General features: G+C 45.1%; 1 protein-coding gene across 1 annotated transcript in view; it reads right to left on the reverse strand.

The window, feature by feature from the left end:
* Positions 1 to 3,182: 3,182 nt before the first annotated feature.
* LOC146700927 (hydroperoxide isomerase ALOXE3) overlaps positions 3,183 to 16,086 on the reverse strand; it is a 13,790-nt gene continuing 886 nt past the window's right edge. Inside the window, exons 3-17 of the mRNA XM_085471166.1 lie at positions 15,181 to 15,268; positions 14,845 to 15,074; positions 14,507 to 14,732; positions 14,273 to 14,354; positions 12,420 to 12,509; positions 12,219 to 12,334; positions 8,940 to 9,112; positions 8,718 to 8,861; positions 8,410 to 8,613; positions 8,194 to 8,280; positions 7,936 to 8,105; positions 7,735 to 7,844; positions 6,936 to 7,036; positions 6,667 to 6,837; positions 3,183 to 6,342 (exon numbers count right to left, since the gene is read on the reverse strand). Coding sequence (XP_085327292.1) covers positions 6,163 to 6,342; positions 6,667 to 6,837; positions 6,936 to 7,036; positions 7,735 to 7,844; positions 7,936 to 8,105; positions 8,194 to 8,280; positions 8,410 to 8,613; positions 8,718 to 8,861; positions 8,940 to 9,112; positions 12,219 to 12,334; positions 12,420 to 12,509; positions 14,273 to 14,354; positions 14,507 to 14,732; positions 14,845 to 15,000 — 2,010 coding nt within the window. The 5' untranslated portion in view covers positions 15,001 to 15,074; positions 15,181 to 15,268 and the 3' untranslated portion in view covers positions 3,183 to 6,162. The remainder of the gene's footprint in view (positions 6,343 to 6,666; positions 6,838 to 6,935; positions 7,037 to 7,734; positions 7,845 to 7,935; positions 8,106 to 8,193; positions 8,281 to 8,409; positions 8,614 to 8,717; positions 8,862 to 8,939; positions 9,113 to 12,218; positions 12,335 to 12,419; positions 12,510 to 14,272; positions 14,355 to 14,506; positions 14,733 to 14,844; positions 15,075 to 15,180; positions 15,269 to 16,086) is intronic.

The following is a 16,086-nucleotide window of genomic DNA, read 5'->3' on the forward strand; positions in this document are numbered from 1 at the left end:
CAGGCTGTTGTTGTGAGTCTGCAGACACCCGGAGCTCCCTCACAGCGTCCCTCTGAGGACACTCAGCCTTTTATTAAAGAGCAGCACGAGTCTGCCGCCTTGCTCACGGTGTTCTGGTTCATCCTGGTTATTAACTGGCGCACATTAGCAAGACAAACTCATGAAAACTCGGGAATTCAGCTGGGATGCAGGCAGGAATCTCCAGCACTCAACCTGGGAAAACAGTTTTTTTCTGGTTTTGGCTATACTTGATGTTTTTAGGGGAGGGGCTACTGTGTCAGCGGTAGCTCCTCCCACTCCAGGTAATAACAGGGACCATCATTGCGTTAATTTATCGCAGTTCTTGGTTTATCATTAGTGAAACAATAAGCTACCAGCGAGGACACAGATGTAGCCAGAGTGTATCTGCTGTCACTGATAAAAATCAACACATGAGAAGAAATGAGCGTTTCTTTAACGTCAGAGGTCACATGATGCACCCAGGCATTTGATTGGCTCTGCTCTGTTCTCTGTGTACTTCTACGTTCTTGAAGACATTTCATCCAAGAAGCTTTTGCAGATCAGGAAGGATCTCAAAACTGGACTGCAGACAGTTAGTGTCACTAGCCCCGCCTCCGTTCAAAGATGGCCGTTCACAGTGGACATAGGCTGTAGCTGTGTCCCAAAACGTCGGCTGCATCCCCCGGAGGCCGCATTTGAAGGCCGATTACGTCACAGCCAGACGACAAAGGCTGTCCAAATTCGTAGACTCCTTCAAATGCGTCCTTCATTTCCCCGAATTCGAAGGATGGGTCGGGTGTGTCCTTCGTGGCCCACCATATCCCAGAATTCATAGCGCGGCCCAGCCAAATTTCAGCTGCCAACAATGGCGGCCGCTACTAAGTTTTAAAATTACTCTTATTAATCTTTCTGGGTCACAAAATAAACTTTTAACATATATTAAGGTGAGAGTGTATCTGTGTAAACTTCAAATATCTGCTCGGTTTATCAAGACACCACATATTTGCCAAAGTGCTTCGACGTTTTCGGAGACGTCTGTTACCCACCCGCTCGATAGCGAGCCGGGGGGTTCAATGGTCACTCCAGCTGGCGAGAGCAGCGGACTCCCGGCTTCATCGTTTTCAGACCCCCGCTCTTTTGCTACTCAGGTTATATATGATATAAGTCACTCGGATAACTTAAAAATGTAATTATTAGCCTTTTTTTCTGTTTTATTTGTTCCGGAGTAAATCGGTTCTGCTGAGATCAAAGTTATTAGATTAAATACAACTCTATTAATCCATCGGGTTGGTTCCTCTGGGCTTTTCTCACAGCTGAATAAACGCGAAACAGAAAACTGATTAAACAGAAGTGTGAGACGGTCGAGAGTTTACACCAGTGTCCTGTTAGACAGCAAGGAGCAGAGGCAGAGTTTATTAAACTCCACCGAGACAGCGGTAACGCAAATCTGAAGGCTAGACCGTCCCATTTCACAGCCTCGCACTTCCGGCCTCCTTGGTCTTTGCAGGACCCGGCCCACGTAGACTAAGAAGGCCGGGTCCTCTGAAGGATGCAGCCGAGGGTCTGCAGCCTGAAAGGCCGCATTTTAATTACGTAACTGCGACAGACGAAGGCTGTCCCAATTCAAAGGCTGCTCGAAATGCGGCCCTCAAATGCATCCTTCATTTCCCTGAATTTTAAGGACATGGCGGTGTAGACTTCGTGGCCCAACATATCCCAGAATGCATAGCGTGGCGGTGGGTGTGGATAATTTTGCTGAAAAAAAACGGCGGATGAGGGGCGCCCGAAGAGTAAACTTTAAGTAAGTACTGAATATTTTGTCACTTATTTATGTGCAAATGTTTAATAACGAAGAACATTAAACATTACTGTTGGCCACATGTCGGCAAAGTCATGTGACGTTAGTGGCGTTTGTACTAACTTGGTTTTAAAGCCTTTACTTCAAAATATTCGCCGTTCAATAGCTGAGCTTCATCTTACAGAGAATGATCAAAGCTCATGTAGAAACAAACAAATGAACAAAAGATTGTCTCCTTCATTTCTGTCAAACACAGCTGTATGACACGTTTCCAGCTGTTAGTATCATGGTTGCTAGGCAACCTGGGCAGCGCGACAGAGGCTAGAGCGCCCATTTCACAAGCCTCGCACTTCCGGCCTTAGCGGTCTTTGAGTACGTGGTGCTTGTGGACGTTAAGGCTGCAGACCCTGAATTGGGATACAGCCTTTGATGCTTCTTTCACTCCTCTGTCTTCTCTGTCCAACATGTGGACATTGGCATCCTCAAAGAGTGACCTTTGACCTTTAGATGCAGATGGTTTAGGGCATAGGTGTCAAACTCTGGCCCGCGGGCCAAATTTGGCCCGCAGCCTAATTACATTTGGCCCGCGAAGCCACACCAAATTACTATCAGAGCTGGCCTACTGCTATTATACAGCTAATATATATATTGTTTAGTATTAAGCTTTGCTTGTTCCATATTCAGTTTTCCAGCAAAACGTGTTTGAGTCCATAAGAAAAGATTCATTCTTATATCTGGAGGAAGATTTTGTTTCAATAAATATTAATGTTAGCCCGCGACTTTGTTCCAGTTTTGAATTTTGGCCCACTGTGTGTTTGAGTTTGACACCCCTGGTTTAGGGGTTGACAGTATTGTTCAGTTTGTTTCTGATCCTCCTTCGTTGGTGTTTGATCTTGTTTTCTGTGCGTCTTTGCTGATTTGATGAAAGCCCCGTTGGGATAACCACATGTTTCTTTACATGTGTTCCTTCTGTTTCCCTTCTGGTTCCAAGTTTGACAATTTTATCTATTTGTATTCAGTTAGGACATCATTGTGATGATTGGCTGTTACACTAATGTCACTTCACACCACACGTTTGCCTGTTTGAAACAGGAAAATAATGCAAACAAAAAGAGATAAAAGCTGTTTCTTAGTACTTGTTGCTGCTTCATGTTCTGTGTGATAGTTTCCATCGAATTCACCAGAATCTGCAAAGCTTGTGACTTCCAGTGATGGACGACAGACTAACTAAAACAAAAGCCTTCCCTTTACGTGCAGTAAGACTTTAGACCAGTGGACGTCCTGCAGGGACACTCAGTACTGACCGCCACCACACACAAAGATACACAGGGTAAAGATAGACAAAAGTGGAAAAGCATCAGCAAAGTTTGAACAGTGTGTTTAATACATGAGTGAAACATCAGGTCTGTGGATGGTTTTGGTTTTCAGAAGATCGATTACAAAAACAGGACGTGGATCCTTAAAGTCCACGCCTTTATTCTCTGATTGGACGAGAGTAGAGTTTCATGACTCATAGTTCAAAGTAATCCTTATTTGTACAGAGCCTCAGTGGAGCGCCGCTCTTTGTGACATCATACAGAGCTGACAGTGAAAAAAGTGAAACCTGAGTTTTAGAGCAGTGTGAAGCCCGACGTCATGACCTGTAACAGCATGTATACTAGGGCTGCCACGATTAGTCGACTAGTCACGATTACGTCGACTATCAAAATCGTCGACGACTGATTTAATAGTCGACGCGTCGTTTGAAGCTTTGTAAGATCCCAAAAGACGCAGGAATAAGTAGCAGGATTTAAGAGTGTAATAACGGACTGAAACAGAAGATGGCAGCACTGCATGTACAAGGATGCCAGCTGCCGTTAAACCCCGAAGAAGAAGCAGCTGTGTCCCAGAATTCATAGCGCGGCCCAGCTCAGTTTCCAACAATGGCGGCAGCTAGTTAGTTTTAATGTTACTCTTATTATTCTTTCTGGGTCACAAAATAAACGTTTAACATATTTTCAGGCGAGAATGTAGCTGCGTAAACCTCAAATATCTGCTCAGTTTATCAGGACACCACATATTTTCAAAAGCGCTCCGACGTTTTCGGAGACGTCTGTTACCCACTAGCTCGATAGCTAGCCGGGGGCTAGGCTAACTAGAGCCGTGAGAACACCGGACTCCCGGCAAAACGTTTTCAAACCCACCGCCGTCTTTCGCTACTCAGGTTAAACATGATATATGAGTCACTTAGATAACTTAAACATGTTATCGTTTGGCTTTTTTTAGTATTTTATTTGTTCCTGAGTAAATCGGTTTGGCTGAGATTAAAGTTATAGTTTTTACACAGCTGAATAAACGTCAAGCAGACAGCTGATCATCAGAAGTGTGAGATGCTCGAGAATTTACTCCGGTGTCCTGTTATATTTTAGATAGCAAGGAGTTTATTAAACTTCACCGAAACAATCTGCAAATGTCATTAACATTTAATAAACTATCATCTTGTCTTTATTTTTAGTTAGCACCTGAAACACTTAAAGCTGTAAGCTAATGATAGTTATATAAGAGCAGATGCTGCTGGTGCAATAAGCTGTATGGATGATGATCTGATTAGTGACTAATCGCAAAAATAATCGCTGACTAGTCGACTATCAAAATAATCGTTTGTGGCAGCCCTAATGTATATGATGTGTTATTAGCTTCTATTTTGGATTGGCTTTCATCATATAAACCCCCTGAGAATAAAACAGGCTGCATGTAAAATCCTTAAAGGGCTCATTTTACATAAAGATTGTTACCTTCAGTTCTTTCTTATGCTCGTAGTTCTGGACATAATTCTGAGAGCAGGACTTTTACTCAAAGCTTTCTTTGAGTTTCTGTTGGTACTTGAAGGAGAAATAAACTCAGAGTATCCACAAATCTAACTGTGACAAAAACAGGCACCGAGGCAGTCAATGCACAAAGCCTGACGTTATTGGTCGAATATTCAGCCACGCGCATGAGAAGGAGTACAGCTGACAGCGCCTCCTCTGTTTCTGACTAGCTTCATTTCCAGCTGACAAAGATGCCTGTGAAGGTCATCGTAGTCTCAGGAGCTTGGAAAGAAAAGCGTCTGGATGTTTCCTCCGACAAGATTGTCCTAAACACAAACTTAACAACGTAGTGCATGCAGCAGAGAGCACCAAGGAATGCTCCGACCTTTACATTGGAGAGACTTCATAAACAAATGGCACAACATGGAAGAGCCACCTCCACGAGACAAGACTCAGGGGCCCATTCAATTCAATTTTATTTACACAGCGCCAAATCACAACAACAGTCGCCTCAAGGAGCTTTATATTGTACAGTAGATCGTACAGTAATGCATAGAGATAAAAACCCAACAATCATATGACCCCCTATGAACAAGCACTTTGGCGACAGTGGGAAGGAAAAACTCCCTTTTAACAGGAAGAAACCTCCAGCAGAACCAGGCTCAGGGAGGGGCGGGGCAATCTGCAGTGATTGGTTGTCCATCTGCATCTAAAGGTCAAAGGTCACTCTTTGAGGACACCAATGTTAACATTGTGGACAGAGAAGACAGATGGTTTGAAAGAGGAGTAAAAGAGGCCATTTATGTCCACTGTGAGCGACCATCTTTGAACAGAGGCGCTGGTTTACGACACCAACTCTCTGCCATCTATAATCCAGTTTTGAGATCCTTCCCAGACGCCTTAACGCCCACTCACATCCTGGGCCATCTGACCTCAGGAAATCACATGATAGGGTGGGGCCAGGTTTCACAATGAGCTCACCTGAAACTCTGGCTGATTGGGACCCACACCCAGTTTCACACCTTGGCTCAGGCGATTAGAGGATCATCAGGGGGTCCTTTTGTCCCTCTGTGGGGGTCACTCCCACTAGGTTTATATCTGGGACTCTCCACCATTTGACCTTAGAACTGAAGAAGCTTCTCGGATGAGAGGTGAAACGTCTTCTTAAGGTCAAGATGATTTCTTTCCAAGCTCCTTAGACATTAGAATAGAGACTTACTCTAATATTTAAACTCGTGTACTCGTGTAACACAGTGTGAACTCACACCAAGTCACTTCATTGACGCCAAACAAAGTAATTTGGTGAGCTCACAAAGCAAGACATTAATTTCATCGTGAGTCCTTCACCAGAGTCGGAGAACATCTGAGTTTAAGGCACGTTACAGTCACCTCGAAGAAAAGAAAAAAGTTAGTACGTGAAAAATGTTGCGGTTTGAAGAGAAGTATCCCAGCAGAAACGATTAGTCCGTCACATGATCAGATTTAAAAAACAGGAACGATTATCGATAATTAGGTGCATGGAGAGGTTTTTTTCCTGTTGGAAATGATGATCGCAGGTGAGGACGATGACAGTTACTAAATGGCCACGCTGTTCTCGATGCGCTCGGGGCTCAGGTACGGATACGGCAGCTCCAGCTGGCTGTTACGCTCTGCGATGGCGTCAGAGATGTCCCGGAGCTGTGCCTGCACCTCCTCCAACAGCCTGCGGTGAGCGTCCTCCCTGAAAATAGCCTCCTTGTAGTGACAGAGAGGAACCTACAGGGGGACACACACAGATTTAATCTTCAAAAACGTGACAAATAACGAGACGCATTACAATGATTTGAAATGAAAATGATCAGAAAGAGAACCTCAGAGGAGGTGCAGAGGGTCGGAGTGACAGGAGGATGGTGGGATAGGAGGAGATGGAGGCAGTGATTGGCTGTGGTGTCCGAGGAGGAGGAGGAAGACAAAAGAAAAAGCTTATGAAGAAGAAAAAATGTAAATGATGAAAAAGAAGAAGATGACAAAGATTTTGAAGAGGAGGAGTTGAGGAAGAAGTGAGTGTAAATGTTTTATGAGGAGTGGGCGGAGCCTCACAAAGTCGATGGCTGGCTGCGACAGCCCATTCAGCGCCATCAGGACGCGGCACGTCGTGTTCACATCTGGCAGGAAGGACATGATGTCATCTTCTGTGACGGCGCCTTTGACCTGCGGAGGAGGGCGCAACATGGCGACCGGACAGTTTGGCACCCAGAAGGCAAAGTCCAGCTGGAGGACAGCAAGAGAGAGGAGACAAACGTGAGGCGGCGGGACATCCTCAGCAGGAAGCCGCGAGCTTTTCCCATCTCTCGCAGTGGCCGACTCACCTGGGAGAAGTTGACGGCAGCGTGCAGAGCAGAGCAGGAGTAGATGAGCGCGGTGACAAACTTGGCCACTTCTGCTCTGGTGTGAAAGCGCTGAGGGAAACCTGTGCAGAGGCATCATAGTCACAATGTTCAGGTGAATGCATGCGTGCATATGTGTGCTGTGGGCGAGGGCGGAGTCAAAAAGAGCTGCTCAGTGTTCCAAGCACATAAATAACACATGTTAATGAACATAAAAACACACGAACATGGAAAACTATCCTGTGGTCAGCTTTATATAATAACATACATATTTATCTCTAATTATTTAACCACTAAAATCCAAAAGTTTTGCTTTTAATATTATATCATTACATCAAACTATCAATATTTAATACCATACAGTGTCAAACACACATCTGCTCAGTATCATTTTATATTGGTGCAACTTTTCAGATCCTCCTCCGCACAGATCCAAAGGTCGACACAGTTTGATGTCGGGTCCCTCTGCTCGTCCCTGCAGAGCCCCGTGATGCTGTGAGCTGACCTGTTACTCTTACATCCACCGACTGAAGCGCTGCCAGTGCGTGCAGCTCTCCATCAGGAGCTCCACCCCCCACCTACACCTCTATACCTACAGCCATCTCCACTTTACGCTTGCAGTTCCACTGCAGCATGAAAGGAGACTCAGCTCTCTCTAAGAACAACTAGCAGTCATTATCATTATTATATTATCGTGAACTAACTTAACGTGTAAACACAGTTTGCTGACAGAATCGTTTGAAACGGTGCAAAGTGATTTGGAGAAACTGCTAAAACGCACCATTACTGAAGCCGTGAGCGTTGATGTCTGTGAGCCAACCATGGAGCTCGGGGTCACGCTGCACCGCGTCGTCTCCATGGTAATACAGTTCCACCCAGCTGGTTACAAACCTGCAACACACACAGATCACAGAGGATCTCCTGTTGCCATCAGATAAAACATTTGCACGAGTGTTCGTGTTTCTCAGGTGTGCTCGTTTACCTGTGCACTGTGTCCCAGATCCTCAGAGCGTCCTGGGCGTAGAAGCTCTGCGGCAGTTTGTCCAAACCGCGGTCGCTCAAGTCTTCGGGGACGCACAGGGTTCGATAGGAAATCCTGGCCGATCCCCTGGAGAGGAGAAGGGGTAATGTCGCCAGACCAGAACCGACAGCCTGGAAGGACGAGACCAGGGAACACAACAGATCTTACTTTGCTTGTTTGTTCTCCTCTTTGTGGTTCCTGTTACTTCCTGCATTTTACCTGATCAAACAGTCCTTTGGAGGCCAGCAGCGACGCTCTGGCCCCGAAGTTTATCTTTAAAGATGTCTTGACGTGTGGCAGTAGCAGCTGTCCATAAAAGAAATGAGAGAAAAGACAGCTCAAGCCATTTAAAAGCAGAAATGATTGGATACAACAATTCTGTTCTCTGATCTCCTGTGGGTGAAGTCGAGCGAGCTGCAGGGGAGCGGGGTTTACCTGGTGCAGTGGGTGTGCATCTGGGAGCTGCCGCAGCGTGGCCACGCAGCACAGCTCTGCCATCATGTGAGTCCGCAGGTAATGTGAGATCAGCTGGTGGCACTGGAAGTCTGCACTGTGAACCCACATCTTAGCCAACAGCCAATCGTAGCCAGAGTCAGAGGGCAGGAAGACCGGGTTCTGAGGGCCAGGTTTCTGCTGCAGCTGAAGGACGGGACCACATTCCCAGGGTGAATGGGCTGAACTTAGACAACAGGATTCCAACTGAAGACAATCGTCACAGTCAGGTTTCTACATAACAAGCAAACCTGGATGGCGATGGGGAGCAGCTGCCCCTGCTGGTTCAGGTGGAGAAGGCACAGCGGGGCGGACAGATACGTCTGCTTTTCATTGATCACGTTGGCTGGAACACCGTCTAGAACCTCGTAGTCCAACAGGTAAATGTTGCCTTTCTGTCACAGCGAACAAACACACTGATTAAAAAGGGCAGCTGCAAATAACGCACAGCTGAAAGTCACAACAGCACACACCTGTAGCTCTTTTTCGAGGGAGGAGCCTTCAGGCAGGAAGGGGCGGAGCATGTCAGAGGTGACAGACAGGTTTGGAGGGAGGTGGCGGGTCTCACGCAGCATGAGAGGGTTGCTGCCGTTCAGACACTGGTAGCCAAAATACCAATCCTCCATCCAATGAGCCTTAACGAACCCTGAGAGACAGAATCAACCATCTCATTATTCTTTGTCACGGAGCCCGATCGCCGAGTCAGGAAGCAAGAAGACTTTATTTGTCACATGCAAGTTGCCCCCCCCCCCGACATTATATACACAACACAGACATCACATGGGGAGACAGGTCGGACACCGGTAGTATTACGGAAAAACACTGAAATATAGACTACAATGGGAAAGTCCAGGAGGGGAAAAAAGAGACCTCTACTCATGCTGGGCTCCTGGGAGGAAAGCATGAGAACAGGAAACAAAAAAACTCCTCTGCACAGAAATGTCCACAGCACAGCAATATAGAGCACGTGACCAGCAACAGGGTCGGGTAGGGGGTGTAAGCCGGGGCGCACACAGCCATCCTGCCCAGACCCGCCGTGTCCTCCAGGAGGGAACAAGCATCGAAGGCGTTTGAAAAGGGAGGAGGGATGAGTGCTTATCAGTGTCTGTGTGTGTGCGTGTCCAGAGTTCAGCTGAGACAGTGTCCTTCACCCTGCCAGGCTAAGTAAACAGTCTTCCAGCCAACCCAGGTGGCCTTGCATGGATGGGAAGAACAGACTCAACACAGTCGTTATCAGGGTGTTGTTGTTCGGCTCCAGCCTTGAGCCCACAGCTGGCGCCGAAGGGATAGCCACATTATGATGGTGGTTTTTACTTTAGTGCGAACAACTCATGAGAATTTCAAAGCAGTTCTAACAGTCCAACACTGGTCTCTCAATCTCCCGTTGGAGAGCCGCGAGCTTCGCCATGATGTTATCAAACTTACGCTCCGTGATGTTGTCAGTCTTGTGCTCAAAGAGCCGATTCTGAGAACTCACGATCACAGTGAGCTGCTCCAAGATGTGATTCAATGTACTCTCAGAGGTCTTATTCTGAGTGTTCACAGCAGCCGTAAGCGTCTCCAAGCTCTTAACCATGCTGCACTCAGTGAGCCCATGTTGAGAAGCTGAACCTCGTCCCATCATTTCAATCCCAGCGGGCAGCCTTGTGGGGGTTTGAACAGCCGGTTCCTCTTTCTTAATTCTCCGATAAGTCAGGGCCAAGCCAGCTCCGATCAGCCAGAACCCTGTTATCATGGTTCATAGGTAGATATCTTCAGCGTCCTCGATCCACAGTCCCGCCAGGCACACGATCCTCTGCCACCCGTCCATCGTGTATCCGGCAACGAAAGTCCCTCCAGGGCACTCAGGCTCACCCGAGCCCAGACTTCTCGTTGAGAAAAGGGTGTCAATAGCATTCAGAGACCAGTTGATCAAATCCATAATTCTCTTTAGGTTTTAGAGACAGACTGTGAGAGAGTGTTCAGGGAAAGTAATACAAACTAGAGATGGACCGATCCGATATTACGTATCGGTATCGGTCCGATACTGACCTAAATTACTGGATCGGATATCGGAGAAAAATAAAAAATGTAATCCGATCCATTAAATATCACGAAAGCACCTCGCAAAACTTGCAACACGCCATAACTCACCTCAGAACGTTAGCAAGTCGGAGCAGTATGCATCACGTGATAGAGCGGCTGTGGCATGCGGGACCTGTCGGTGGTCTGGATAGCATGTGGAGCTTCGCTAGCAACCCGGCATTTCATCTCCGACAAAGTTATCCCCGAGAGAAGTAAAGCAAGTGTGTAAGTCCATCTCTGAATGTTTGTAAAGCATTCCCACGTTAAGCTTAACAAGTGACTGCCTCTCGCTCTCCGGCTGCTACTTCAATCGTGAAACTGCTTAACGATCAGCTGATCGGCTTTTCTGTCGTGAGTCTCTCTTGTTTGTTTTTGGCCCACTTTGCACCAGAAAGAGGAAACCAGCGGCTGAACAACAGCAGAACGTTTAAGCTTGATAAGCTGTTGTTAGAATTTATTTAATATTACTTTCTACACCAGGATCTTTTTCTACGTAGCTGACGCTGGTAACTGTGCAGGGGCGGATCTAGCAAAGTTTAGCCAGGGGGGCCGATAAGGCATGAACAGGGAAAAGGGGGCACAAAGACATACTTTTCTTTCTTATTCTCATTTAAAATGTCGAGCTTTTAATAAATAATTATCTGACACCCAAAGTTTTAATTTGATGTAAAATGAATAGAAGTCAATTACTGTATATAGTAACTATTAAGTCTAATATATATACCCTAGTAAGCTATAGTACTTTTTACTTTGGGAAGGTACCATCTGTGCAGTCTGCAATTTTGTTGAAGAAAGATGTTGAATCTATTTAATATTTCTTGAAAAATAATTGATTTCTGTGCATTTTTTTTCACACTGCATCAAATTAAGGTTGATTACGTCGATTAAGCATCATGAGGTGGAGCGTGAGGGGTGGTTCCCTATTTTTTATTTATTTATGTTTGTTGTTGCTGGGAGTTGGAACCCTATTAGTTAGGTTGCTTAATATTTACGCTAAGTACTCTTTAAAATACCAGAATAGGGAGGATGGTGTAGGTCTAAGTTTATTAGATTGATCAGTATTGCTGAACTATGAAATATTTTTTTTGTATACAGGTATAACAGAATAGCTTTAGTGTAGTTGTTGTTTTAAACTTGAGTATGAACTTGCAGACTTGCAAAATGCAGCAAGATATTTAAAAAACAGTTTTGTTGATTAAAAAACACTATATCGGATTCATATCGGTATCGGCAGATATCCAAATTTATGATATCGGTATCGGTATCGGACATAAAAAAGTGGTATCGTGCCATCTCTAATACAAACGAGACAAGACAAGGACATAGAGGCTAAGCAGGGAAGATAAGGGAGAGGAGGAGAGGAGAAAAGTACAACCGCCTTCGCCAAGAGCCAAAGAGGCGATCGGGCTCAAAGAACTACCCACAAACACACTACAAGAGATACAACGCTAAAAAAAAACAATTACAGATGCTCACAAAACACAGAAACCTACAACAAAGCACAAAATAATCAAAAAGACACAAAACTACTAAAACATAAATACAAATGATGAAAGAACGATACAGTAAATACAAGAATAAAGACCCAGAATAACCACAAGGGGAAATAAAAACTTTGCAGCGATGTCCTGTAGCTAGAAAGGTTCAAAAACACAAAGATGAATGAGATGTGCTGCATTGTTTCTTACTGGCGATGCCATTCTGTTGTGCGCTGTAGGTGAAAATCATCTCCAGCTCTGAAAAACTCTTCCAGGACTCGACTCGGGTGGTGAAGCCGTTCAGATAGTACAGGTTAGTAGCCGGACTGAGGACAGAGGGACAAACACAGCTCAAGCCAGCTGGTTCAGACCACATTTCATTCACAATGTGCACCAACTGTTAGCATTCACCTCTTCTGCGTGTAAAGAAGGTTTGGCCCGAGTTCAAACAGACTGTTCACGTCAACGCACTGCGGAGCGCCATCAACGAAGATTCGCCACCTGAACGAGAGACAACCAGTTTTCAAGCTGTCAGTTTCAAATTTTGTAGGATGGGAGACACCAAAAATGGCACATGTCATTCATCTCTGTGTTTTTGAATCATTCTAGAAAACACACACACACATATACACACATATATATATATATATATATATATATATTAGGGGTGCAACGATACACAAAAAATCACGGTTCGGTTTGATATTTTTTCGATACAAAAAAATGTTCATGCTTTTTTAATTTGTCATTTATTAAAAGTATAAATATGTATTTAACTCAAAAGTACAGGTTTTAAATTTAATGTTGCTGAAACAACAAAGTAATAAAAAAAATTAATCTATCTGATCGAGAAATCACTCATCTTTGGAAAAGAGAGTGTATTACAGAGAAATGGCTCTTTCCAAAATGAAAGCTATACTATCCGCTTCTATACTATTAGCTAACTGCGTTAACGCACTAGTTCCCACCAATGTAATTGAGCATTGCGTGGCACATCCAACATACTGTTTTACTTTTGTCCATGACGCGCTTACCTTCAGGGTCATACGTCACATGAAAACCAAAATAGTTCCAAAGGTCAGATCTGAATGAGGGTGGAGGAGGTTCAATTTGCCATGTTGCAACGAGCTTAGCTTCTGTCTTGCTAGCTTGCGCTGCGCTCAGTGGATCTGCGCTCGACAGTGCAGCCTAGGCGGAGTAGTCAAACGCAGATCCACTGAGTGTTCAACACAGACAGCATCGTCAGAAGGAAAGTTGATGAAATAAATTAAAAATTTTGTATTGTTCATACATATGCGTATGAACCGAAAGCACTGTATCGAACGGTTCAATATCGATACGAGTATCGTTGCACCCCTAATATATACATATGCTTAGCCTCTTGTATATATGTATATATATATGACACGAACAGGCATGGAGACGCTGCGCAACATTCTTTTTTTCAGTATGATACTCTATGATGTCAGAAATAGCATATTCAATTTAGTTTTAATTATACAGCAGCAAATCACAACAACAGTCACCTCAAAGTGCTTTATATTGTAAGAGAAGGCCCTGACAATCATATGACCCCCTGTGAGCAAGGACTTTGGTGACAGGGGGAAGGAAAAACTTCCTTTTAACAGGAAGAAACCTCTGGCAGAACCAGGCTCAGGGAGGGGCGGGGCCATCTGAGTCCACTGTCAGAGGCCATAAGAAGATCATTTGTAACCTTCACTAAAGCTGTTTCTGTGCTGTGATGAGCTCTGAAACCTGACTGAAACTCTTCAAATAAACCTCTGCAGATGATCTGTTAGCTGTTTGACAACTACTCTTTCAAGGATGTTTGATATAAAGGAAGGTTGGAGATTGGCCTATAATTAGCTAAGACTGCTGGGTCTAGAGATGCTTTTTGAATAAAGGTTTAACTACAGCCAGCTTGAAGGCCTGTGGTACATAGATTATTAGAGATAGGTTGATCATATTTAAGATCGAAGCATTAATTAATGGCAGGATCTTCTAGATATTTCAGCCAGTTCTGCTCCAGCCATATGGGTAAAGATAATATAATACCCCATTTTAGCATTCAAGGTCATAGATCAAAGGTCAGATATCAGTGTGCTGTAAACATGTTATCGTGTTTGGATGACACTGGCCGCCCACAGAGTACAGCTCACAAACACTGCGTGCTGCCCCTCTGCAGGACTCCAGGATGTGGCCAGTCAGAGCGCTGTAAGAGGACCAAAGGTAAACCAGCATGCTAACACTGTGACATCAGGTACCTGATGAGCTGCTGCTGATGTTGCAGCTGTCTGAGCCTCTGCTGCTTCAGCTTCTCTTCTGTCTCCTCCTCCAGCAAACACACTGTGGACCAACAACAGGAAGAACTGCTTTTAGATTCAAAGGAAATGATTTGCATGGGCACACCTGCAGGATGATGTGAGGAAATAAAGAGGTTTTTGTGCTTGGGTCCACATGCCTCTGTTTCCTCCTAACGGTCATTAAACGTCACTCACACTTTCCACTCCGGAGCTCCACGTCGCCATCTGCTGGCCGCAGCCATCTGTCGCACAGGAACACCTGTGTTTCTGAGTCTGACCCCTGACTTTTAGACAGCCTGCAGACCTCCACTCTGCTGCAGTGCCAGTCCAGGTTTGGAAATCTGGTCTGAACCTCGAGCCGGAGCCGAACCAGAATCAGGCGACCCAGAGGACTGCTGGCCTGAACCCGGACTGGACACACCTGTGAGCATGACAGGAAGACACCGTCAAAATAAAACTCCAAGTACTGACCATAAACCATGCCCTTCAGTACTCCCAGCGAACGCTACAAATGAATGAATCTCAAAACTCACCGATCCTGGCAGGAGATGACTGTTGCCGTCGGTCACACGGATGGGCGGAGTCTCGCCCTCAGAGCCAATCAGGCTAAGCCACAGGTGGCTAAAGGTTCCACAGGTGGGGCCAGGTGAGGTGTGAACGGTCACTTCAAACTCCTGACAGGAAGCCATTATGTTGGGCACGATGGGCACAAAGTTGGACGGCGCCACCTGTTGGCCCGAGTGCAGGTTTGTGAGCCTTTCACCTGCGAATTAATATTTAAGACATGTTGTGACCTGTTTCAGGAGAAACTGATGGAGGAGGTTAAGCTGTTTAAGCCGAATCACCTGACAGACACAAAGACACTTCACCTCTGGCTGGAGGGATGATCAGAGCCTCACGTGGTGAAACGGCCGCTTCAAGAGTCTTTACTGAGGTTTCACCTGAAGCTCACACTTCCTGTTTTATTTGTGAAGATGAGAATCGCCACCATAACTGTCAGTGTCACTATCATCTCAGGACCATCAGAGCTGCGTTAAGGTTGAGAAAGGCTACAGCGAGGCCCTTAAAGACGTTACACTTTGATTATTTTGTTGGAAAGTTTCTTATTTTCTCTCCATGTTTGCTGTCTTTGTTTTGCACCATGACACAGAGAAAACTTCGCTACGTCTCTGTGAAACTCATAGTGAAACTGCGTTGCTTTCAGCTTTCATTTATCTCAGAAACAAAAACGACTCTTACAAACACATTTCTGTCTTTGTGCTGTGCAGGACTCCCGCTGATGCTGACATCAGCTTATTTGTTTACCTTGCTCACATTTGCCTTGGAAATGAAGGGCAGTTAGCGTGGGCTTCCAGCTAACACACTGGCTTCTCCTGACAGATCCACAAGCAGTAAACACTGCTCTCTTTCTTGTTAAAGGTCACGTTGTCAGCCTGACGAGGAAGCTTCCTGCTCCGTGCTTACAAACAGAAATCAGCCATAAAAACACCGGCTGCTGATTTTCCTGTTTCCTCCTATTTTATCATGTTAGAGATGAACCTACGAGTTACATTATCTACAGCGGCTCTGACCCAAGGGTACGTTTAAAAAACCAAATCATTTGTTTATTGGGTAGCAGGCCTCGTTTCCTATAAATAATCCGTAATGAAGAAGTCAGCGCAAAAATCCACTCAATATAAACTCTGCACTTATTTAGTCTTCACTCAATCCTCGTATTCGTTGGACGTTTGATTTTAATTGAACATAAAACAAAAAATAAAAACGTGAAATGACAA

The sequence above is a fragment of the Copadichromis virginalis genome, linkage group LG10 (assembly GCF_057382275.1).
Source record: "Copadichromis virginalis isolate Kocher_CV1m ecotype Utaka linkage group LG10, C_Virginalis_male_GT1.1, whole genome shotgun sequence".
NCBI lineage: Eukaryota > Metazoa > Chordata > Actinopteri > Cichliformes > Cichlidae > Copadichromis > Copadichromis virginalis.